This window comes from Oryctolagus cuniculus, chromosome 3 (assembly GCF_964237555.1).
Source record: "Oryctolagus cuniculus chromosome 3, mOryCun1.1, whole genome shotgun sequence".
In the NCBI taxonomy this organism is placed as follows: Eukaryota; Metazoa; Chordata; class Mammalia; order Lagomorpha; family Leporidae; genus Oryctolagus; species Oryctolagus cuniculus.
Window position 1 is genome coordinate 125,157,345 of NC_091434.1, and position 25,782 is coordinate 125,183,126.

The 25,782-nt window shown below is 40.5% G+C and overlaps 1 protein-coding gene across 1 annotated transcript in view; it reads right to left on the bottom strand.

Moving 5' to 3' along the window:
• The window catches only part of CNTNAP5 (contactin associated protein family member 5), a 985,000-nt gene that overhangs the window by 323,156 nt on the left and 636,062 nt on the right, over positions 1-25,782 (bottom strand). Inside the window, exon 12 of the mRNA XM_051848810.2 lies at positions 16,474-16,593. Coding sequence (XP_051704770.2) covers positions 16,474-16,593 — 120 coding nt within the window. The remainder of the gene's footprint in view (positions 1-16,473; positions 16,594-25,782) is intronic.

Consider the following 25,782-nt stretch of genomic DNA (forward strand, 5'->3'; position numbering starts at 1 on the left):
TGTGAGAGACACAGATTAAAATCCTGGCTGCGGCCGGCGCCGTGGCTCACTAGGCTAATCCTCCGCCTTGCAGCGCCAGCACACTGGGTTCTAGTCCCGGTCGGGGCGCTGGGTTCTGTCCCGGTTGCCCCTCTTCCAGGCCAGCTCTCTGCTGTGGCCAGGGAGTGCAGTGGAGGATGGCCCAAGTGCTTGGGCCCTGCACCCCATGGGAGACCAGGAAAAGCACCTGGCTCCTGCCATCGGATCAGTGTGGTGCGCGGGCCGCAGTGCACCGGCTGCGGCAGCCATTGGAGGGTGAACCAAGGGCAAAAGGAAGACCTTTCTCTCTGTCTCTCTCTCTCACTGACCACTCTGCCTGTAAAAAAAAAAAAAAAAAAAAAAAAAAAAATCCTGGCTGCCAGCTTTGGCTTTGGCCCGGCTCTAGCCATTGCAGGTGTGTGAGGGAGTGAGCCAGTGGATGGGAAAGCTCTTTCTGTCTCTCAAGTAAATTATACACACACACACACACACACACATACATGCATATACACTTTAAGGATCTTGATATAAAATCCAATGTGGGAAATCTACTTGAAACCTGGATAAAATATTAAAATAGACAATACTACAAAAGACACTTTAGAAACTACATGGACTATATATTGAATAATTTAATTGGATTAATATTTATTTTATGAATTATTTTAGTATTACCTATAGGAGAATATATGAAGGTTTTCTCAAAAAGTTAACAAAAATGCAGATTTATGAAAAAACTGTGGATGATGTCAAAACATTTTGGCATCAAAATAAACGTATTTCTTGGGGCCAGTGCTCTGGAGTAGTTGGCTGAGCCTCTGACTGTGGCACCAGCATCCCATATGGACTCCTGTTCATGTCCCGGCTGCTCCTCTTCCTATTCAGCTCTCTGCTTATCACCTGGGAAAGCTGTGGTAATGGTTCAAGTGCTTGGGTCCCTGTATCCATGTAGGAGGCCTGGAGGAAGCTCCTGGCTCCTGGCTTCAGATCAGCTCAGCTTCAGCCATTGCAGCCATTTAGGGAGTAAATCATTGGATGGAAAACATTTCTCTCTGTCTGTAACTCTGCCTCAAATAAATAAATAAAAACCTTAAAAAATAAACTTATCTCTTAATTCTATTTTTCCATGAACTTCTTGAAGCATCTGTGTGTTTCTTTGGAGAAACAAGATGAAATCTACAACATACTTTGAAATGATTCAGAAAATAATTTTAATTAAAATTTCAATTAATTTAATTTGATTAATAAGGATGTCCAATTAAAGTATTTTTTAATTTATTTAAGAGGCAGAGACACACACAGAGACAGAGAGAGAGACAGAGAGACAGTGAAAAACAAGATAGAAAGCCTCTGTCTGCAGCTTAATTTTTAAATGACTGCAATGGCCAGGACCAGATCCAGGAACACAGCGCAGGTCTCCTACATGGATAGCAGGAACTTGGTTACTTGAGCGATCACCACTGCCCCCAGCATCTAAGTGTCTAACTTGGTAGAAAGCTGAAGTCAGGAGCTGGAGCTAGAAATTGAACCCAGACATTCCAATGAAGAACACAGATTTCTTACCTGATAGGCTAAATGCATGCTTCCAGAGAAAAAGAAAAAAATACATGAGAAGGTAGGGTGAAGAGAGAGGGACATATCAAAAAGTTTGTTGAAAAATAGTATCAAAAGGTAAATTCACTTTGATGCCAGGCTTTTTGAATCCACATACAGTTTTCTTATAATCCATATTTTACTTGAACTTTTTGAAGACCCTTCATATATGAGAATAGCACAAATATGCAAATGTGGCAAAATGTTAACATTTGAAGAAATTGTGTGAAGGATGTATGGCTGTTCATTTTGCTACAACTTTTCTGTAGGTTTGGAGATTTCAGAATCTGAATTCTGAAATTCCAATAGAATTTGGAGAAAATGAGATAAAGCTTATGTACGCTTCATGTGTAATAAGTGCTCAAAACTATTCTGCCATGAGCCAAAAGTTTCAGATGCATATGCTGTTATACCAACACCAATGCACCCCTCCCACACACACACACAGAGTGAGCAGCTCATGATTAATTGGGCACAGGACCAGTGTTGTGATGTAGTGGGTTAAGCTGCTGCCTGAGACCCCGAGATGCTGATACCCAACATGGGCACTGGTTCGAGTTCCAGCTGTTCCACTTCTGATCCCTGCTAAAGAGCCTGGGAAGGCAGCTGAAGGTACCCCAAATGCTTGGTCCCCTGCCGCCTATGTGGGAGATCCGGATGAAGCTCCTGGCTCCTGGCTTTATCCTGGTCCAGCCCTGACCATTGCGGCAATTTGGATAGTGAACCAGTGGATGGAAGATTCTCCCTCTCTCTCTTTCTCTTTCTCTCTCTCTCTCCCTCCCTCCCTCCCTCTTTCTCTGTACCTCTAACCTTGAAATAAATAAATCCTTTTTAAAAAGACTAATTGGCTGAATCATTAACAAAAAGCAAAACTATAATCAAATTCAGACATTCATGCCATGGTAGCCCATGTAGTATCAAGTGTAAATATTTCTGCTTAATTAATTTTCATGACTACTTTCAGTGTGTCAGAAATTGTGCACACATGAAGGTTGCTAGTTTTTATTGTTTTCACTATATTCAAAAAAACAAAGTCTAAATTTCTGGGGACCATGTATTTGGCATGTGACATCAGACATTTTTTTTGCTCGTGGTTTACATTGATAATCTCATAGAATCTTCACAATGAACGAATACATTCTACAATTAATTACAGAGGAAGAAAGGCAAAGGAAAGCTGAGTAACTCACCTTGGAGAAATGATTTGACAAAACTAGGGAATACTGCAGGGATCAAAGCAAGAACATTTAGTTTAAATAAAAATTTTAAAATACATTTGTATGCATTTTTGTGAAGGGGGGAGAAACAGAAAGAGATGAGAGGATGGAGAGGAGACAGAGAGAGAGAGAACTCCCTTCTGGTGATGTACTCCTCAAACACCTACAACCTCCAGGATTAGGCCATGCTGAAGCCAGAGACTGGAACTATGTGAGTGGCAGGAACCCAAGTATTTGAGTTGCAAATCAGCAGGAAGCTGGATCAGAAGCAGAACAGAGACTCCAGTATGGAATACAGGCATCTCAAGCTGTTGCTTATCTGCGATGCCAGTGTTTGCCCCAAGACCTCACTCTAAAGAAGTAGCTTAGATTTGGTGGTGGTTTTTTGATTTTGTAAATTCAAAGAGCAGCCATGAAAACTAAGACAATCAAAGGAGTTTCACAGGAAAAAAAATGAGAGCTTTGTGCACAGAAGAGTCCGGAAAAGGACATTCCAGGAGAACAAAACAACACTCACAACTGCTACTTTAAAGCCGTTGTAGAAACTGGCCCCATGGATGGCCACCAGTGTCACAGCAATTTCTCACTGCAAATAGATACAAGCCACCACCTATTCTCTTATTTGCATACTGAGAATACAAGACTGATGCCTGCTCCCTTTACATGGGTCCACATAGTAAGATTGACAGAAAAGAAGGCCGCAGGTGAGGGGCTCCCCTGCCTGCCTGCCTGCATCACAAAACAAGGTATTGCAAACTACCAGTCCATCTTGGCTTTTTTCATTCTCTCTCTCTCTCTTTTTTTTTTTTTGACAGGCAGAGTTAGACAGTGAGAGAGAGAGAGAGAGAGAAACGTCTTCCTTTTTGGGTTGGCTTACCCCCCAAGTGGCTGCCACCACGGCCAGCATGTAGTGCCAATCTGAAGCCAGGAGCCAGCCAGGTGCTTCCTCCTGCTCTCCCATGCTGGTACAGGGCCCAAGGACCTGGGCCATCCTCCACTGCACTCCCGGGCCACAGCAGGGAGCTGGACAGGAAGAGGAACAACCGGAACAGAATCCGGCGCCCAACCAGGACTAGAACCTGGAGTGCCGGTGCCGCAAGTGGAGGATTAGCCTAGTGAGCCACGGCGCCGGCCCATTCTTCTCAATATGTAGACTGACTTTCATGCATCATCTCTCCCTGTAGTCAGGGCTGAGAGCTAAAGCAAGACGGAGCAAGAAAGCTTTCTAGGAGACACCTGGACTCCTGCTTGTTATCTCTCTCTTGCTAACAGGAAAAGTGTGTGTTCAGCCAAATCACATCACTGCATCAGGAGACCTGGAGAGAATTAGGAGGAATCAAACAACTGTGACCCCTTTGAGGTCCACAAGACTGATGTTTCCTCTTTGCCTGGCCCCACAACGTCAGTCTTCCAAGGTCAAACTCAAGCCCGATATGTCCTATGATGGCTTTTGGACTGCTCCTGAGCCTGCAAGAACTTTAATGTCTAGGTGATTATATCTATTTCAAGGGTGTTTATGATAATGCCAGGCTCTGCAATGGATGCAATAAATACATCTGCCCATTTAATTTTATTTAATCTGTAAATCACCCCATTGCAGTAAAAGTAAGTGGTCATTCCTACTATATACATGAGGACTTTGGGCCTCACAGAATTTAAATAACTTAACCAGGATCCCATAACTATTAAGTATCTACAGGAATGTTGTATAAATTAAATGGCCTTGATGAAATTGCTTTAAGAGCTGATGGTTTTATTTCATGGTTATAGTATAAATTGCTTGTGTACGGTAAACAAAGCAATGTTTTGATAAATCCTTATGGGCTAGAATATCTCTGAATGCCCTGTCTCCAAAACAAGGGGTTCATCAGGTGTCTGCAATCAACAGTGTTATGAAACATCCACCATGGAGAAGCTAGGATAAGCCCTGGGTTGACATTTTAGGAAATTTAGCTTCAGAGTCCCTTAGAGATGAGGAGATGAATGAGGGACGGAGCTTAGTATGAGCTAAGCCCTGGGGCCAGTGTTGTGCAATGGGTTGAACTGCTACTTGTGATAACTGCTTTCCATACTGGAGTGCTTGTTTGAGTCCCAGCTACTCCACTTCCTATCTGAATTCCTGCTAATGCACTTGGGAAGGCAGTGGATGATGACCCAAGTGTTTGGGCCCCGGCCACTCACATAAGAGACACAGATGAAGTTTCTGGCTCCTGAATTCTGGCTTTGACCTAGCCTAGGCCTGAATGTGTGTAGAGCACTTGGAGAATGTACAAGCAGGTAGAAAATCTGTGTGTGTGTGCATGTGTGTGTACGTATGTGAATCTGCCTTTCAAATAAATAAACAAACAAACAAATATATATTTAAAATAAAAGATTTAGGGGCTGGCGCCGTGGCTCACTTGGTTAATCCTCCACCCGCAGTGCCGGCATCCCATATGGGTGCTGGTTCATGTACCAGTTGCTCCCCTTCCAGTCCAGCTCTCTGCTGTGGCCCGGAAAGACAGTGGAGGATGACCTGAGTGCTTGGACCCCTGCACTCTCATGGGAGACCCAGAAGAGGCACCTGGCTCCTGGCTTTGGATCGGCATAACTCTGGTCGTAGCGGCCATTTGGGGAGGGAACCAATGGAAGGAAGACCTTTCTCTCTGTCTCTCTCTCTCTCACTGTCTATAGCTCTATCTATCAAATAAATAAATAAAAAATAAAATATTTAGGCATGTGCTCAGTTATATATAGATATATCCCAAGGTCTGATATGTTCATGTGCTCCTTAAGCACAGTATTGTGATCTTTGTTCTCTATCTACTGAATACACTTGGCAGGCAATCGATCTAGAAAATGGCATGATAAATGTTCATCCGGAGCTATCACTGTGGTGCAGCAGGTAAAGTTACCACCTGCAGTGCGGGCATCCCATATAGGGACCAGTTTGAGTCCTGGCTGTTCCACTTCTGATCTAGCTCTGCTATGGCCTGGGAAAGCAGTAGAAGATGGCCCAAGATCTTGTGGCCTTGCACCCACATGGGAGACCTGGAAGAGGCTCCTGGCTGCTGACTTTGGATTGGCCCAGCTCCAGCCATTGTGGATATTTAGGGAGTGAACCAGCAGATGGAATATCTCTCTCTTTGTCTCTCACTCTCTCTCTCTCTCTGTAACTCTGCCCTTCAAATAAATAAAATAAAACCTTTAAAAACAGTTCATCTTAGGTCACTCTTCAGAGAACCTCCACTTTATCTGATTTCCATCTCATATTCAGAAACACCTTGAAAGGTAGATGTGAGTGTGCCCATTTTACAGCTGGGAACATGAGGGAGGTGAAGTGGGCACAACAGAGATCACATTTTCTTGGGGTCACTTCCTGGAGGAGCTTTCCCCTATGGTATTGACTGAATGGAAGATGACCAACAGACAAGGCAGTGCAGCCCAGCGGGGGATAGAGTGTGGACAAAGAGAACTTTTCTCACCTCAGGAGCTCTCTGTTCTGTACTCAGGTTTGGAAATCACAAATCAACTCCTGTATCCACATATAGCCGCATTGGGAGACTGGAGAATTGGTTAGCCCTCAAGATCTCAGTGACCTTCTCTGCAAAATGAAGAGAGTGAAACTTCTTTCCATGGCTGCTAGAAAAACTGAATGATCATATGAGTGTAGAGCGCCTGGCCGATTGCCTCATACTAGTAGCTGCTGAATAATGTTACCTGTATCTTCCACAAAACTCAGATTAGAGGGCAGCTTCTCAAGACCTCTTCTTCAACTACCACCCTGCTTCCCTGTACACCTTCTTTCAACCCCATCCCCTTGGTAATTTTCCTGTACTGTCTGTTGGCTTCTGTTTCCTTTGTTCTTGAATTTTTTTAAATTAACTTATTTAAAAGGCAGAGTTATGGAGATAGGAGGAACAGGCGGAGGAGAAGAGATATAAAGAGAGAGAGAGATATCTTCCATCCACTGGTTCACTTCCCACATGGCTGCAATGGCTGGGGCTAGGACATTCAGAAGTCAGGAGCCAAGAGCTTCTTCTGGGTCTCCCACATCGATGCAGGGGCTCAAGCACAGGATCATCTTGCACTGCTTTCTCAGGCACATTAGCAAGGAGTTGGATAGGAAGTGGAGCAGTCAGGTCTCGAATGGGATAATGGTGTAGTAGGCAGATGCATAACCTGCTATGCCACAATGCCAGCCCCTCAGCTTGTTTTCTATATTATGTATACAATATCTGTTCTTCCTCTGAATGGCGAGTTCCTTGAGGACAAAGATAAATTTATACATTTTGTCACCTTGGTGTATAACTCAGCCAGTACTCAAAAGTTTGTCTGAATGACTTACTTTCTGGATAACTGATGGAATTAATGAGTAAGCAAATGAATAATATGTAAGCGACTGAACACATGAAAAATAAATGAGTAAGTCAATAATGAGAGAATTAACAAATGAAGAGAGACGAATAAAGAATTCAGGGCCGGTGCCATGGCTCACTAGGCTAATCCTCCGCCTTGTGGCTCTGGCACACGGGGTTCTAGTCCCAGTCGGGGCGCCGAATTCTGTCCCCGTTGTCCCCCTTCCAGGCCAGCTCTCTGCTGTGGCCAGGGAGTGCAGTGGAGGATGGCCCAAGTGCTTGGGCCCTGCACCCACATGAGAGACCAGGAGAAGCACCTGGCTCCTGCCATTGGATCAGCATGGTGTGCCGGCCGCAGCGTGCCAGCCGCGGTGGCCATTGGAGGGTGAACCAACGGCAAAAAGGGAGACCTTTTTCTCTGTCTCTCTCTCTCACACTGTCCACTCTGCCTGTCAAAAAAAAAAAAGAGAGAGAGAGAATTCAGGAAGTCTGTCACTGAGTTAATAAAGGGGAGACACATGAATGAGAGAATGAAATTCCTATCGCCATCACCTGAGCCTCCAGTTCTCCTCAACGTGGGCTGGAGCCAACTGGCTCTGCTAACTGAGTGTATAAAAGGAATTTCTCTAAGTGCCTGTTAAAATTCTTTGCAATTTAAAGGTGACAATGCTTTAATTTCAGGGTAATGCTACAGCTTTATGACTTAGTAGTTTTATTTAATGGCCCAATTTAGCAGGAGATTATGCTGTCTGCTGCTTGCCCAGAGAGACTTCTTTAAAGCTCAAGACTTCAACACAAGCAGATCTGCCCCCAAGTTTCTCCCCAAGAGATCAGATTTCTGGAAGCCCCATGCCTTGCACAGGGAGACAGGCACTTAGACACAGCTTCCTTCCTCTGAACCGTTGAATTGGTGTTCTTCCTCAGCCTGCTATACCCCTCTGGAAAAGACTTTATTTACAACAAGCAAGTGTATTGCTCTGCAGTGTCAGCTGCAATACAAGTATTATTCCAATGAATTCAAGTGCTCATGGACCTGAGTGCATGTGACCCAGGAATGAGTCTCAACTAGGAAGAAGACACAGCTGGTGAGCTTCTCTCCCAGGTGAAAATAGACAGGTGTCCAAGGGAAGGGGAAAATCATAAGGAAAGGACCTGAGATTCTGTGGCAGGCACTCTCCAACACTCTCCATCCTCTCAGTTCATTAAGTACATGCCAACCATGTAAAACCATCATCATCACCCTACATCTACAGACAGAAACGAAGGTATAAACATTGCAAATTTTGTTCATGAAAATAATTATAACAGATAATAGCACTTCAGAGGCTACAGTAAGCACAAACATGCTCTAAGAATTTTCATCGATGCATATAAATTCATCTGTCTTCTCCACCATGCTCTTTGAAAATTGAAAGCCAAGTATATAGGACTTGCCCTGTATGCAGGTAGAGGAGGAAGGGATAAGGGCGCAAAGCCAGATCTATCTTCCTCTCTTTCTTTCTTCCTCTCTTTCTTTCTTTCTTCCTCTCTTTCTTCCTTCCTTCCTTCCTTCTTTCCTTCTTTCCTTCTTTCCTTCTTTCAATTTAAGAGGTAGAGTCACAGACAGTGAGAGAGGGAGACAGAGAGAAAGATCCTCCATCCGCTGGTTCACTCCCCAAATGGCCACAAGGGCTGGGGCTGGGGCTGGGCCAGGGTGAATAGAGGAATCAGGAGTCTCCTCCAGGTCTCCCACAGGGGTTCAGGGACCTAAGCATTTGGGCCATCCTCCATTGCTTTCCCAGGCCACAGCAGAGAGCTGGATAGGAAGAGGAAGAGCCAGGACTAGAACCAGTGCCCATATGGGACACTGATGCCGCAGGTGGAGGATTAACCTACCACTCCATCATGCCAGTCTCAATCTGTGTTTCTAAAAGATCTCTCTGCCTGTGGTCTGCATTGTGTCAGTATGAGGAAAGCTGAAGATGGGACATTTTTTATGACAAGGATTCGAGATCATAAAGCATGTAAACATCAGTGGTCCATTAGTACCTGATGATAGGGACAACCAATGCAAATTGATGCAAAGTGATAAAGGGTGGGCTGGCCCTTACCCTCAAGACCTTAGCTAAGTTTTCTGATGAGACGTGCTGTATACAAAGCAACACTTTAGACCAAGACAGCTATAATCAGTAACCTGTTTCTACAACTCCCTAACCTCTCCAATGCATTTATAAAATGAAAATTATTCCAGCTACTTCCCAGTGGTGCATGTTGCGCTAGCTAGCTATCCTGTAGATAATCAATATGATTTATGCAGTCTGTAATCAAGTGACAAGTTTTCATCCAGTACTGGTTCTACAGTGATGGTTGCTCAGCTCACGATAAGGAACAAATGTGAGAACTTGAGCACAGCTTGTTCTAGCCTTGGACAGGACAACATAAGCTAATATTTCCATTTTTATGTGTGTAGGCAAAGAGGGTGTTGGACTTGGAATGTTTCAGAGTAGGAAGACAGCAGCATGGAACATTGTCACAAATGGACATGACACCAGTAACTGCATTCTTCTATTTTGCTGTGCAACTGCTAAAAATTAGCTGCCTGGTGAGAAACAAATGGTTCAAAACCGAGTGACCCCATCCTATGTCCTGGGTGACTCTCACGCGCCTGCACTGGGAAACCTCCCTGCAGCCACAGGTAAGCTAATGTTTGTGTTCTAGCTTTGAGAAGCAAGGCCAACAACTTAGGTCTGACTTCATGGACACATTTCTTTCTTTCTTTCTGTCAATAGCTGGTACGGTAATCTATTACCTGCAATCACACTACACAATTATGTGCAGGAATATTGGACAGACCTCAGTTGCAACCTCTCAACCCACTCCATTATGCATGCTTTGATGGGTTTTAATGAAAACAGAAGCTGCTGCCAAGGGAGTGAGAAACAGCATCATAATAGCTAGGGCGATAAGATATGGAGACTTGTAAGGTGGTGTGCAAATGGATTATGCGCTGTTTGAAAATGAAAAACAAGTTCTGTTTTAGATATTTGACTAAATGTTACTTGCAAATTCCTTGCTATGCCAGGTGATTGCCACACAGGTCCACACATGAAATCTACAACATATCTCCCAAGATAGGAAATAAATGTTTTTTGTTAGTGTTCTTAGACAAACAATTTTGTATATCAATATGTAATTGTATCATACAAAGGAAAAGCAGTCTGCATTTTGGCAGTATATTTTAACATGTTGACAAGGTGTCCTGTTAACATTAGAAAGGGCACAATGCAAACTGGGAGAAATGAGTTTAAATGTCAAGTTTAAAAAAATCTTGTCAGGGAGCTTCATCTTTCTAATTCTGCTCTATGTGTATTGGAAGCTTCCTACTGAGAAATGCTACCTGCAGGTTCTCAGAACCTCTGAAATCACATAGCACCTGTAGAAGGGGTAAAGATTTTATTGCTGACAAAATAAGAAAGCTGTCTTTTTAAGGCTAAGATGACTATGACAGGGACTTTTAAAAAGCTCATGGGGAATAGAATTAAAGAAGAGTTTATTTTGTTACAAAATTTTCTGTTAAGATTTATTGATTTATTTTAAGGGCAGAGTGATAGGGGAGAGTGGGGTCAGGGAGAGGAAGAGAGAGAGAGAGAGAGAAAAAGAGAGAGAGAGAGAGAGAGAGAGAGAGAGATCTTCTATCTTCTGGTTCACCTCCCAATCGCCCAAATAGCCAGCGTTGGTTGGGCCAGGCTGGAGCCAAGAGCCAGGGACTCCATCTGGATCTCCCATATGGGTGGCAGCGACCCAAGCACTTAGACCATCATTTACTGCCTCCCAGGTGCATTAACAGGATCAGGATTGGAAGCAGAGTAGCTGGAACCCAAACCAGACATTTAGGTATCAGATGTGGTTTTCTCAACATCAGCTTAACTAGCTGCACCACAACATGCACCCTGGTGCAAAAGTCTGTTTTCTGAAGTCCATGCATACTTTTATTAAAGATAACATGAAAATACTTGAGACGTGTGCATAGTGAGTGGGATCTTCAAAAATTTATAGAAACATGTAACTAAAAAAAAATCTATGCATGGGTTTCAATTTTATGTAACAAAAAACCCTTATTTTTTAATTCTGTTACTCCACAAAAATTTTAATTGTTCTCTTGTGTTCCCCTCTGCATGTTTTAAGGAAAGAAAGGGATTTGGAAAGGCTGGGAAACAATGCAAGGTCGTGAAGTCAAGGAGGAGCAGGTGGACCCTTTTTGCACATGTACTCATAGACAAGGCTGCAATTGGTGAAGGAATGCCCAGGATCAGGCAACCCACCAGAAGCTACAAAGAGACAAGGAAGGATTCACTCTCCCAGGTCTCCCAGGGAGATTGGCTCTGCCAATGATTTCTGATTCCAGAACTGTGAGACAATGTACTTCTGTTTTTTAGGTCAGTCGTTTTGTGTTACTTTGATACAGCAAGCCTAGGAAAGGCAGGCACACTTATTCATAGCACCTTGTCCAGTGCCTGCAAGGTGCAAATATATATTGATTAAAATGACATTAAGCCAAACTGAAGAGTAAATCATTGATAAGTAATTAAAAGTCAGTCACATGTATACTCCTGTGGACATGTCCTCTCCCTTTTCCTCATCCATCACATCACTCAGGTCTCTATACAAACACTAGATAATTCCCCTTTTCCATCCACTAGTCCTGTGGTAAAGCAACTTAAGCATAACAGTGTACTTCAGAAGTTAGTGGAAAATGGAATTTAAAATAAGTTCATTCTGATAGAAAAGTGTTTAAATCCATTCCAATGAGAGGTTTTCAAAAGTTCATGGTGGAGTAGTAGAGGTGGCATTTGACAGCCGTTAAAATGTCTGGTTAAGATGTCCACACCCATACTTGCATTCAATGTCAGGCTCTGTTTCTGCTTTTAATGTAGATTTTGGGAGGCAGCAGATGATGATGCAAGTATGTGGGTCCTTGCTACTCATGTGGGAGATGTGGATTGAGTTTCTAGCTGTTGGCTTTAACTCTGTTCAACCCCAGTCATTGTTTGCACTTGGGCATTGAACTATGGATGGGAACTCTCTCTCTCTGTTTTTGTCTTTCTGCCTCTCAAATAAACAAATAAATAAATACATTTAATGCAGTTCATAGAAAATATGTATTACAAAGGAGATATGTGTGGATTTCAAAAATAAACTTCTTTGAGTTCCATGTTTGCCAAACATTTTGAAGAATTCTCATAGCTCTGGGAATGACAGACAGTCAAAAGTTTGTAGTGGTCTAGCCCCAGTTCCTTTTGTCAATAAGCATAATTGCCACAATAAATTGGCCCACTTCCCTAATTGGGCAGCTGCTATTCTATTCCCATAGGCAGTTTCTTGAGCATTTGAGAATCTCACCTCTACAAGATTGGCCTGCAAGTCACTGAGACACTAAGACCCGACTGACCCAGGACAGGTGAGATATGCAGGTGAGACACAGAGATGTAACTCTCCCAGGACAGGTGATGTCCCACTGCTCAGATGGAGAGAGGAGCTAACATTCTATAGGAGGCACTGCAAAGAGAATCTGTGAGATTCAGAGCCACTGTTTCCTACTGCTGAACCTGCCCCTGTTCAGCCTCATTGCATCCACCTGCAAGGGTCTGCCGTCAACTTAGAGGAGAAACATTCCCATGAAACTCCTGGTGAGTCCTAAATGAGCATGAGACTATGAACCCACCTTGCCTGGAAGCTCACTTTGGAGATGGGGAAATGGGTCATATGCCCTCAGCTGACCTTCAGAAGGCACAGAAAGAAAATCCAGGCTCCTTATCTCCCTGAACTATTTTCACTCTTTATGGGATTTCCCCAAGGGATGCTGCTGAAACATGCTTAGTAAAGCAACTTTGTTTTTAGAAACCAAGGCAAAGAACACAACAATATTCCTTCTCCACTTTTTTTTTATTTAAAAATTCATTTATTTATTTGAATGCAAAATGGCAGAGACAGAAAGACACAGAAAAAAAGAGATGTATTCACTGGTTCACTCCCCAAATGACAACAGCAGCCAGGTCTAGGTCAAATCAATGCCAGAAGCCCAGAACTCAACCTGGACTTCCCACATAGGTGTCAAATCCCAAGTACCTGGGCTACCTTTAGCTTCTTTCCCTGGCATGTTAGCAGGGAGATGAATAGATAGTACAGCAGGCAGGACAAAAATGGGGACCCAGCTATGGGATGCCCATTTCCCACAGCTTAACCTGTTGCACCACAACACTGGCCCCTCTCCCTTCCCTTCACTCTCTTCCTTCTTCCATGCCCCCTTCTCTGGACAATTTAATCATATTTTTATTGTGTCATCAATCACTCTCATTTAAGAATGCTGAACATTTAAGTTGGAGGACATCATGTTGAGGACAGTAAGTCACATGCAGAAGGCAAATGCTGTATGGTCTGCCTTATTTATAGAGCTAAAAGTTTTGAAAAACTGAAACAAATACCCATGTATATCAGTTTTGTTGTAAATACAATGTCTTTTCAAACTTGGTTTTATATATTTGTCAAACAAATTAATAGGAATTATATAGAAGTATGACTAATTTTTTGACTATTCTAAAAGTTGAACATCTTTTCATTTGATTATTGTTTATAGCTTGTGCATATTTTCCTGCTGGACTGTGCACTTCTTACTTTTCATTTGTTGGCTTTTTATTAGTAGAGCCATTAAGCTTTTGACAACCATCTAAATTAAAAATATGTTATCTCAAAAATACATAAAATATTAGATTGAAAAAATATCCAGATTTATTTCTTATTACATTTATGTATTATAAAACTTTTTGCCAATCAAACATGAGAAGTAGATAGTTCAACCTATAAAGAGCTTCACTTTTATTTTTATGGGTATTTCAAGGGAAACAGAAAAATATAAAAACATCCACATCTTGCAAATGCATATGACCAAAAAAGTCAAATTTCAAAGAACTGCCAATGCATACATATCAACCCTGCTAACTCAGGACAAAACCGAGAGGCACTGCTTGCTGAAGTATCCCATCAGCCACTCAGCAACATTCACCTACCCTCCTTCAGTTTAGCTGTTTCTAGCCACATGATGGGATGCAAACCCTGAGAAAATCCTTGACAACGCGAAGCAGACGGTTCCACATAAATGAACTGACATGCTTAACCTGTTAAACAATCCTCCTTGCATTCATTTTGACAGTTTAAAAAATCTAAGTACTTTAATGCATATATTTTAATTTCAAAATGTATTTCAATGATATAGGGTAAAAGTACATTTGGACTCTGGAACCAAAAGTTTTGGTTGATGTATGTATAAATGTATGTAAAAAAATACACATTTATAGGAAATGCACTTAGAAATCTCTAGCAGTATAATAACAATGGCATCCTCAAGATTGTAGACAACCAACAGCTTTAGCATTGCTTCTGGTTTTATTTTTTCTTCAAATTTTCTATGATTAGTACTGATTACTTTTGCAACAAGAATAATAATAATGAAAACACTTTAAACCAAAACCTGTGCAACACAAAACTACATGATGTCTCAGTGCCAAAGGTTATTGCTTAAACAGAAAGGTCTTCTTGGTCCATGAGTTTTGTTGGGTGGCCACAGAATTTATTACTTTGATCAAGTAAAGAAATTAGCATATTTTCTTCATTTTATATAAAATGGAGATATGCAATATCTGCTTTAGATATTTATTGTGAGGGCTAAAAGAGATGATATTTGTCAACTCCCAGTTGAGTCCCCAAAGACTGTGGGTGCTCAGTGATTGATAACCATCATGCTCCCACTCTCACCATCAGTCCCACCTGTTAAGCCATCACACAACTCCTCTCACCACATGTCACAACTGCCCACCTAGCAGATGGCATTGATCTCCTTTGTCTTACTCTGCAGCCAAATGACTTCCTCCAATTTTTGGAAACCAAGAATCAAAGATAATTTGCACAAACTCACTTGGAAAGCTCAGTAAATGTGCAATGACTGAATTAGCAATCCTAGGTCTGGAAAGTCTGCATTTTTTGAATAAGCATGTTAATTATGTTTTGAGAATAACCAAGATCCACCCAGAAGTGGAGACCTTAACCAGGTTGTTGAACACCATGGCTTACCACAACCATGAAAAGAAAACAGTCACCACATTTTTAATTATGCTATGGGGCTGTTGAAAAGCCAGCTGCATACGTATACATTTGGGAGAAACAAGATTTTATGGAAATGCAGCAAAATGCATTCAATTCCAGGTAAGGAGCATCTTCTGCAGAAGAAATGTGCCCTTTGTATTGTGATGAACAGTGACTTGCTAAGCGTCCTGAATCACCATTTCTTGTAGTTATCTGCCTGTATTCATCTCTGTGGTTTTGCCTCGTAGTGTTCCTGATTTTGCTGCCTCATGATGCAAGTCTTATTTTTGTGTAATCCTTAGTGTCCAGGACAGTGTCTGGCTACATAAAGAGCTCCATCAATGTGGTTGCCATGATGCAGAGAAGCTGGGGCATGGGGAGTCAACAAACTTAATGAGACCCCTACTTTACTGCTTCGATATGTGATGCAGCTGGCATCTCTGAAGACTAGCACTTGAAACAAACAAAAATATCTCAATTAATGATGCTCACAATGCTAGAATTTCTTGCATAACTGGATTTAAAAATATCCATTACATCAGGGTTTGCCTTTGTAGAAAAATATTTCAGAGTAAATGCATGACCATATGCTTTTTCTAAGTCAATGTAATAATTGCCTCTTACTTCTGAACTTTGTAAACCAGTTCTAAGCTGCAGTGAGGTTCCCAGGAAAAAAGGTGACACCCACATTTTTGTTATCTATCTTCTGACTAGCCAGCCTGACCAGTTGTTCCAATACAAGTGATTGCATTTAATCCCCACTGCTCTAGGGACTAGGAATCATTCTTCCCATTTCACTGATGAGTGGCAAAAGCTCAGGGAGAATGCAGCCCTTACACAACTCACATAGTCCTTGATATCAGACATGAATCAAGATTTCTGACTTCTGTTGTGTGGGTTTCAACTGATTTTTAGTCTTGTCTTTTGTTTGTTTTCCTTTTCTTTCTTTTTGTGAATTTTAAGAGAAAGATCTATGGGAAGCCTTACAGAAAATGCTTGATAATTAAACATCAGTTAAGTAAAACATAATCAAGACCAATGACAAGATTTCTTCTCTTTCTAATTCAGGAAAAATCCTAGCTGCTAATTCCTAAGGAAATCCATCCTTGCAAGTTTTAGCCAGAGAGGTGTCGCCTTCTGCTTCATACCATCAATTGGTGAGGATAAGTGTGAGAGGGAATTTGCACCCTTACCAGTAATGTTGCAGTACACTCGGAGAGGTGCCAGCGGCCCGCTGCCATCTGAGTCGATGTAGAAGAATCCAGCTGTGTTCCCTTGATGCCTGTACACCTCACAGGACTGCTCATAGATGGCTGAAAAGACACAAAGGCAGTTGAGAGGAAACTTTGCTTGGTTCTGCATATCCTTGTGCACGAGACAATAACTCATACTTGCTTCCCACTTTTCTTTCTATTCCTGATGTTCTCCCCAAGCCTTGACAAACCAGTGTCCCAATATATAACAGAGATACTTTTTCCATTCCTCTTTACTCATTCATTCTTCTAAACTCAGTTTACAGATCATATCACCCTCAAGTCTCCTCTTACCTTTTCAATGACCCTCCTTTTGCATAATTAAACGTGCTTTCTCTATGTCTCACATCATATTGATCTAGGGTCATCAATATATTATTTTATCTCCCCAGTGGGTTACAAGATCTACAAGGGTGGTGACCATGCGTTATTTAACAATGTGGCTCAACATCTAGCATAGTATGACACTTAGAAGAGATTTAACAGATATTTGAAGAGTGAATCTTTTCAAATGCTGGTGTTTTGGTGCAGCAGGTTAAGCTGATGGTTGGGATGTCTGTTTTGAGTCCCAGCTACTCTGCTTCTGATCCAAGCTGCCTGCTAAAGCTCCTGAGAAACAGCACATAGTGGCTCAAGTGCTTGAGTTCCTGCCCCCATAAGAAGACTCAAATGGAATTCATAGGTCCTGGATTTGACCTGGCCCAACCCTGGTTGTTGTGACCATTTGAGGAGTGAACAAGTTAATGCAAAATCTTTCTGTCTCTACCTCTGTCTCTGTTATCCCATCTTTCAAATAAATGGATGAATAAATCATTTAAAATGCATATGTTCAGTTACATCTCTTTGCTAATAAAGTGAAAGATCATTTATTGCTACACACCCAGTGTTCAGTACAGCAGCTAACATATAACAGGTGCACAATCAAGTGCAGTCTATTTTGACTTAACAAGCATTTGCTGAGTTCTTAATATGTGTCAATAGTGTGTTTGCCGTCAGAAGGCAGAAGCATAGGTGATGCAATCAATGTATGCCCCAGAAACCTCATCAGCTGGCTGGCAGCCACTGAAGTCTTTGTGTGCCTGAATCCTGGGCTTTGACCAATCTGCAGGTCTGACAAATATGCAAATTTTGTTAAACCAATATGAATGAATTCAGAGGGGTATAAAGACAGCATCTGCTGCCTCATGCATGAGAATAAGTAGTGTCCTCTGAGGCCTCAAAGAGAATGTCGTAACTCAGAGCAGCAGGTACACATCCAATCAAGTCACCCTTCCAGGCTTAAAACACTTCAGTAGCTCCCAACAGCTCTGAAGATATAGTGCAGACTTCTCACCTTAGCCAACTCCTGCCCCTGTGACTAATGCCCCATCCCTAGGATATGAAAGTGCACTTTGTCATAATCAAGTGTGAGGGTGCCTCAAATAATTCATTACCAGAAGTTCTAAAGCCTGAGAGCACTTGACTTTTTATAAATTAGAGTGAAGTCAAGGTTATGCTTATACTCATGGAATTCTCTCTTGAATTCCTGCATACTTTCAGAAGCAGGAGGTATCTGGAAGTGTCACAGCTTGAACCCCTACCAGTTGAATATATTATCAATCAGATTTGTTTTTTGTACAAACTTGATGATACACTTGGGTGTGTGTCACCCACGTGAAGGTCAGCTTTTGCAGGTGGTCCTTCTCCAGCCACACTGTACCCCTCAGATGACAACCACAGGGAAGGGGTTGCTGCTGTCTCAGGTTGGGTGAACCCCAGTGTGTGTGCTGGCCTAATGAGTAAGAACATAAACCCTGGAATCAAACTGGATGGTTTTGCATGGGGAGAGTGGCTACCAATGATTATATGCAGGAGCTTGGACAAACTACTTCACCTGTGGTAAGCATCTTCTAAGGTGATGCCCATTATGGGTTCGTCCTGGTTCTCACATCTTAATCATAACTCATGCCCTCCCTCCAGTGGACTGGACTTATTGACTTGCTTCTAACAAAGACAATATGACCAAGATGATGTCATTTCTAAGATTAGGTTATACAAATCCAATGGTTTCATTGGTGGATACCACTGGATCACTTGCTGTGTGGTAGAGGCCAGTTGCCATGTCATGAGGTAGCCCTGTACAAAGGTTCACATCAGCAATATTGGGTGCTTCTGCGTAATGTCACATGCATAGGAGCTGAAACAGATCCCCACAGTAAAACCTGGAAATAACTGCAGTCCCAGCAGATATCTTGAGGATAGCTTCATGAAAGACTGAGTCAGAACTATTTCACTAAGCTGCTCCCAGCACAGAGAAACTGTGAGAAGGTAACGTGTTTTGTGTTCAGTTGGGAAGTTTTGCAGTGATTCATTACAACAGATAGCTATAAACTCTCAAAGCACTGATTTTTCTTATCTGGCTACCTAGGTCTAGAAAGTCTACCTTATAGGGTTGTGGTAAGGATTTAAAGAGATTCCATGCATGGCATATAGGAAAGTACAGGGTAAATATGTTATTATTGTTATTATTCCATCATTTCATGTCATGTTGCCTCCTTCATTTTTCTAAAATTTTGGTTACTGGATTTTTTTCCAATTTTCTTTATGAATTGCTAGGTTTATTATGAAAAATCTATAGTGGACATCTCCCTTCAACACAGAATTGATGACTTTTAATTTCATTCGTTCAATATTGACTATTATAACTACATATCATGTTTATTACTTTTTATTTTAATTTGCATTTAATATTTTAACTTCAAAATTATGGACATTTAATTAATTAAGTAAATAAAAAGAAAAAGCAATTTCTAAATATTGAACAAAATGAAAGCAAACAAATTTAAACAGGAATCATTTCAAGCAATATTGAAATTCAGTGTTTTCTTCTTAAATTTATGTCACAAAAACTTTTACGTACATAATGCATACACAAAGAGTCAGAAAATTAATGCAATGCCAACAATTAAAATTATTTGGCTAATCATGTGTCATTTATATTCCCAATGTTCCATTCACCGACTACTATGTATACACACAGAATCCCTCCAAATTAGACTTAAAATACTATCTATGCCATAGCTCTGAGTGTCAGAAGGTCTGGCTGTGTGTAGCTGGACTATTCTTGGCCAGGTTCAAATGACTCCTTAGGGCCACCCATGGATCTGTTTCCAGCTCCTGGATCAACAGGTCTGCAGGTGCAAGCTGAGTGCTTTGTGCTTTCCTTTTATGATCCCATACATGCTCTATTAGGCCAAGTTATATAGAAAAGGGTCCTAGAGCAGCAAGTGGGCAAGTCTTGTGGGGTTTTGGTGATACCCCATTGACCAAAGCAAATTACCGAAGCAATCAAAATCAACTAGGTGATACCAAGGACCTAAAATAGAAGCAGAGTTCTAGGATAAGGCTGAACTCTGTGCTGACTTGACTTCATAGAGTAGCATCTTAGTACAATGTGATGTCAACATAAAAGAAATTTTATTTTGCTAAGCCAATGGGATTCTGAGGTCATTTACTATCATAGTTACACTATTGATTAAATATACTTTTTGCTTAAACTTTGGCTCAGTTCCTGAGCAGTATCTGAGGAAAAAGCTTGATAATAAGCATTTATAGGTATACACACTCTAAATGCGCTGATAATCTGTAAGTACTCTGCCCAGAGACAAACCAGCTGGTAAGTGGTTAATCTTCTTCTATCTATCATTCCTTCCTAGTTTATGCCTGGGATTACCTGATAAAATGAAACAGCTCCCATTAATTATTTGATTTTCCTTACCTACAAGATTATGTAGAAAACACAAGATAAATGTTTGATAATTTTCCTTAAATTCATCAAATAAACAAGCTAAAATACTAACGAAGAATTTCCAGTGCTGAGAATATTTTTAGTATTATTATGAACTCAAAGATTTAAACACATTTGATGTTAAAACAATATTTTGACTAGTGATATATGGTGGGATATATTATATCTGAAAAGCAAAGCAAAAACAAAAACAAGGATAGCAAAAAAATCTTATAATATATTGAACAACTTTTTAAAAAATTATATTGCTATTTTTACCATGAAATTATTATGCATAGCAAGAAAAATTAAAAAAATAATTACATTACTGTGAACAGAAGTTCATTTTTCAATAGTAGAAGGTAAGATAAAATTTCAAAAACATATAAAATTCTGCAATCTTAATTTGAGTTATTAAAGTCAGGTTAAATTCATTATTCAGCGATTTTTTTAATGTGATTTTCACATTTGGATCATTGAAAGTGCTAGGAGTAGCCCACTGCAAGATAGTGGTTTTTAAGTGCAATTATCCACTTGAAAATAATAAGGGTTTGTATTGAATCCGTATTTGGAGCAAGAGAAGTATTGGCGGAGGTTGGAAATCATGCTTTGTCTGAAAAAATAAGAAAGCTATCAACAATTATTATCATGTCAAAATGGCAAAAGAGTTGATCTGATGGAACAATTTGGAAAGAAAAAGGGTCACTGCAATTGCTAAGTATATAATCTGCGAGTTTCTCTCTATCATCTAACACCGCATCTCACTCTATCATCTGTCCATCTATCTAAAACCACTGTCCACCTGTGGAAGTGGCTAGAGAATAAACTCAAGTTCTGAAAGCTGGAAAGAGTACAAATCATATCAATTCCTTCTTGTGTGAATTGTATTTAAGGATAGCTTCATAGTCTGTGAAAAAAAAAACTTTAAAGACTAATGAAAGCTAGAATTTGCAAAATTGAATATAGTTCTTTCCCTTTATCCATGGGATGTACATTCAAAGAGCCCCAGGAGATGCGAGATGCCTGAAACCATGGATTGTGCTGAACTCTACATAGTATATACCATGCTTTTCCTACATACATAAACTGAAGCTGAACTGAGTCAAAACCTGATTATCTCAGACCCAATTTAAAGGAAGAGGAAAAGAAACATGCTTAAGTATACTATGATGATGCAATTAGTTAGATGCAGAATGTGAGAGTTTGATTCAGTATTGCACACAAATAAACTATAAAAAGAACTTAGGAATGTAGGAGAAATGCTAATCAAACACTGAGAGGACCCTGACAGATATCTAACACACCAAAGTCAATAAAGACATCTCATGATAACCAGAAAAGTTAAAAAATTATAATAGATTATGTTTAATGTTTTTAAAATTTGATTTAGCATAATAAATTATATATAAAAATTCCAAATTTTTATGTTAGAGAAGTATTCACGATATGTATTGTAATTTTTTGTGAAATTATATGTGGATAATTTGTTTTGAAAATACCCTACCCCCCAGCATGAGGGGACAGTAGAAATGAAAACAGCAGAATATTGATAACTGTTGAATTTGGGTGAAGGTACATGGGGATGCTTAGACTATTCTAGCTTCCTGAATGTGTTTTTAAAATGTTTATTTTAAATTACTTTAAAAACAGAGCAAGAGAGAATGAAATCATATAAGAGATGAAGACAGAGATAGAGATAGAGATAGAGATAGAGATAGAGATAGAGATAGAGATAGAGAGATGACAGAGAGAGACAGAGATTTATTTTCTAAATGCTTGCACCAGTAAGGGCTGTGTCCAAAGCCCTGATCCAAGAACTCCAGCCGGGTGTCCAATGTGGTTGGCAGGGGCCCAAGCACTTGAGTCATCACCTGCTACTTTCCTGGATACATTAGTAGGCAGTTGGATCAGCAGCGATGCAGCCAAGATATTCTGATGTGGGATGTGGGCATCCCAAGGTGAGGTTTACGTCACTGTACCACAAAGACACCCTTGAAAACGTATCTAATAACATTTTATAAAATTTTTTTAGGATTTTTAATTATTTATTTATTTTTTATTTTATTATTTTTTTATTTAGTAAATATAAATTTCCAAAGTACAGTTTATGGGTTACAATGCCTCCCCCCCCATAATTTCCCTCCCACTCGCACCCCTCCCATCTCCTGCTCCCTCTCCCATTCCATTCACATCAAGATTAATTTTCAGTTACCTTTATATACAGAAGATCAATTCAGTATATATTAAGTAAAGATTTCATCAGTTTGCACCCACACAGAAACACAAAGTGAAAAATACTGTTTCAGTACTAGTTATAGCATAACTTCACATTGGACAACACATTAAGGACAGATCCCACATGAGAAGTAAGTACACAGTGACTCCTGTTGTTGACGTAACAATTTGACACTCTTGTTTATGGCATCAGTAATCTCCCTAGGCTCTAGTCATGAGTTGCCAAGGCTATGGAAGCCTCTAGAGTTCGCCGACTTCATCTTATTCCGACAGGGTCATAGTCAAAGTGGAAGTTCTCTCCTCCCTTCAGAGAAAGGTACCTCCTTCTTTGATGACCCCGTTCTTTCCACTGGGATCTCACTCGCAGAGATCTTTCATTTAGGTCTTCTTTTTTTTTTTTTCCCCAGAGTGTCTTGGCTTTCCATGCCTGTAATACTATCATGGGCTCTTCAGCCATATCCGAATGCCTTAAGGGCTGATTCTGAGGCCAGAGTGCTGTTTAGGACATCTGCCATTCTATGAGTCTGCTGTGTATCCCACTTCCCATGATGGATCGTTCTCTTCCTTCTTCATTCTATCACTTAGTATTTGCTGACACTAGTCTTGTTTGTGTGATCCCTTTGACTCTTAGACCTATCAGTGTGATCAATTGTGAACTAAAATTGACCACTTGGACTAGTGAGATGGTATTGGTATATGCCACCTTGATGGGATTGTATTGGAATCCCCTGGCACGATTCTAACGCCACTATTTGGGGCAAGTCCGATTGAGCATGTCCCAAATTGTACATCTCCTCCCTCTCTTATTCCTACTGTTATATTTAACAGGGATCACTTTTCAGTTAAAATTTAAACACCTAAGAATAATTGTGTGTTAATTACAGAGTTCAACCAATGGTACTAGTACAAAACAAAGAAAAAATACTAAAATGGATAAAGTATTACATTGTACATCAACAGTCAGCACAAGAGCTAATCGAGTCACTATTTCTCAGAGTGTCCATTTCACTTCAACAGGTTTCCCCTTTGGTGCTCAGTTAGTTGTCACCAATCAGGGAGAACATATGATATTTGTCCCTTTGGGACTGGCTTAATTCACTCAGCATAATGTTTTCCAGATTCCAACATCTTGTTGCAAATGACCGGATTTCATTTTTTTTGACTGCTGTATAGTATTCTATAGAGTACATGTGCCATAATTTCTTTATCCAGTCTACTGTTGATGGGCATTTGGGTTGATTCCAGGTCTTAGCTATTGTGAATTGAGCTGCAATAAACATTAATGTGCAGACAGCTTGTTTGTTTGCCAATTTCATTTGCTTTGGGTAAATTCCAAGTAATGGTGTGGCTGGGTTGAATGGTAGGGTTATATTCAGGTTTCTGAGGAATCTCCAGACTGACTTCCATAGTGGCTTAACCAGTTTGCATTCCCACCAACAGTGGGTTAGTGTCCCTTTTTCCCCACATCCTCTCCAGCATCTATTGTTGGTATATTTCTGAATGTGAGCCATTCTAACTGGCGTGAGGTGAAACCTCATTGTGGTTGTGGTTTGCATTTCCCTGATTGCTAGTGATCTTGAACATTTTTTCATGTGCCTGTTGGCCATTTGGATTTCCTCTTTTGAAAAATGTCTATTGAGGTCCTTGGCCCATCTCTTAAGTAGGTTGTTTGTTTTGATATTCTGGCGTTTCTTGATCTCTTTGTAGATTCTGGTTATCAATCCTTTATCTGTTGTGTAGTTTGCAAATATTTTTTCCCATTCTGTCGGTTGATTCTTCACTCTCCTGACTGTTTTTTTTTTTTTTTGCAGTACAGAAACTTCTCAATTTGATGCAATCCCAATAGTTGATTTTGGCTTTGACTGCCTGTGCCTCCCGGGTCTTTTCCAGAAATTCTTTGCCTGTGCCAATATCTTGAAGGGTTTCTCCAATGTTCTCTAGTAACTTGATGGTGTCAGGTCGTAGATTTAGGTCTTTAATCCATGTTAAGTGGATTTTTGTGTAAGGTTTAAGGTATGGGTCTTGCTTCATGATTCTGCACGTGGAAATCCAGTTTTCCCAGCACCATTTAATGAATAGACTGTCCTTACTCCAGGGATTGGTTTTAGATCCTTGGTCAAATATAAGTTGGCTATCGATTGTTGGATTGATTTCTGGTGTTTCTATTCTGTTCCATTGGTCTATCCATCTGTTTCTGTACCAGTATCATGCTGTTTTGATAACAACTGCCCTGTAGTATGTCCTGAAATCTGGTATTGTGATGCCTCTGGCTTGGTTTTTGTTGTAAAGGATTGCTTTAGCTATTCGAGGTCTCCTGCGTCCCCATATGAATTTCAGTATCATTTTTTCCAGATCTGAGAAGAATGTGTTTGGTATTTTGATTGGTATTGCAATGAAGCTGTAAATTGCTTTTGGGAGAATGGACATTTTGATGATGTTGAGTCTTCCAATCCATGAGCATGGAAGATTTTTCTATTTTTTGGTATCCTCTTCTATTTCTTTCTTTAAGATTTTGTAATTCTTATCGTAGAGATCTTTAACGTCCTTGGTTAAGTTTTTTCCAAGGTATTTGATTGTTTTTGTAGTTATTGTGAATAAGATTGATCTTAGAAGTTCTTCCTCAGCCGTGGCATTGCCTGTGTATACAAAGGCTGTTGATTTTTGTGCATTGATTTTATATCCTGCCACTTTGCCAAAGTCTTCTATGAGTTACAATAGTCTCTTAGTAGAGTTCTTTGGATCCCTTAAGTAAAGAATCATGTCATCTGCAAAGAGGGATAGTTTGAGTTCTTCCTTCCCAATTTGTATCCCTTTAATTTCTTTTTCTTGCCTAATAGCTCTGGCTAGAACTTCCAGAACTATATTGAATAGCAGTGGTGAGAGTGGGCATCCCTGTCTGGTACCAGATCTCAGTGGAAATGCTTCCAACTTTTCCCCATTCAATAGGATGTTGGCTGTGGGTTTTTCATAAATTGCTTTGATTGTATTGAGGAATGTTCCTTCCAAACCCAGTTTGCTTAGAGTTTTCATCATGAAAGGGTGTTGTATTTTATCAAATGCTTTCTCAGCGTCTATTGAGATAATCATATGGTTTTTCTTCTGCAGTCTGTTAATGTGGTGTATCACGTTGATTGTTTTGCGAATGTTGAACCATCCCTGCATGCCAGGGATAAATCCCACTTGGTCTGGGTGGATGATCTTTCTGATGTGTTATTGCATTCTATTGGCGAGAATTTTATCAAGGATTT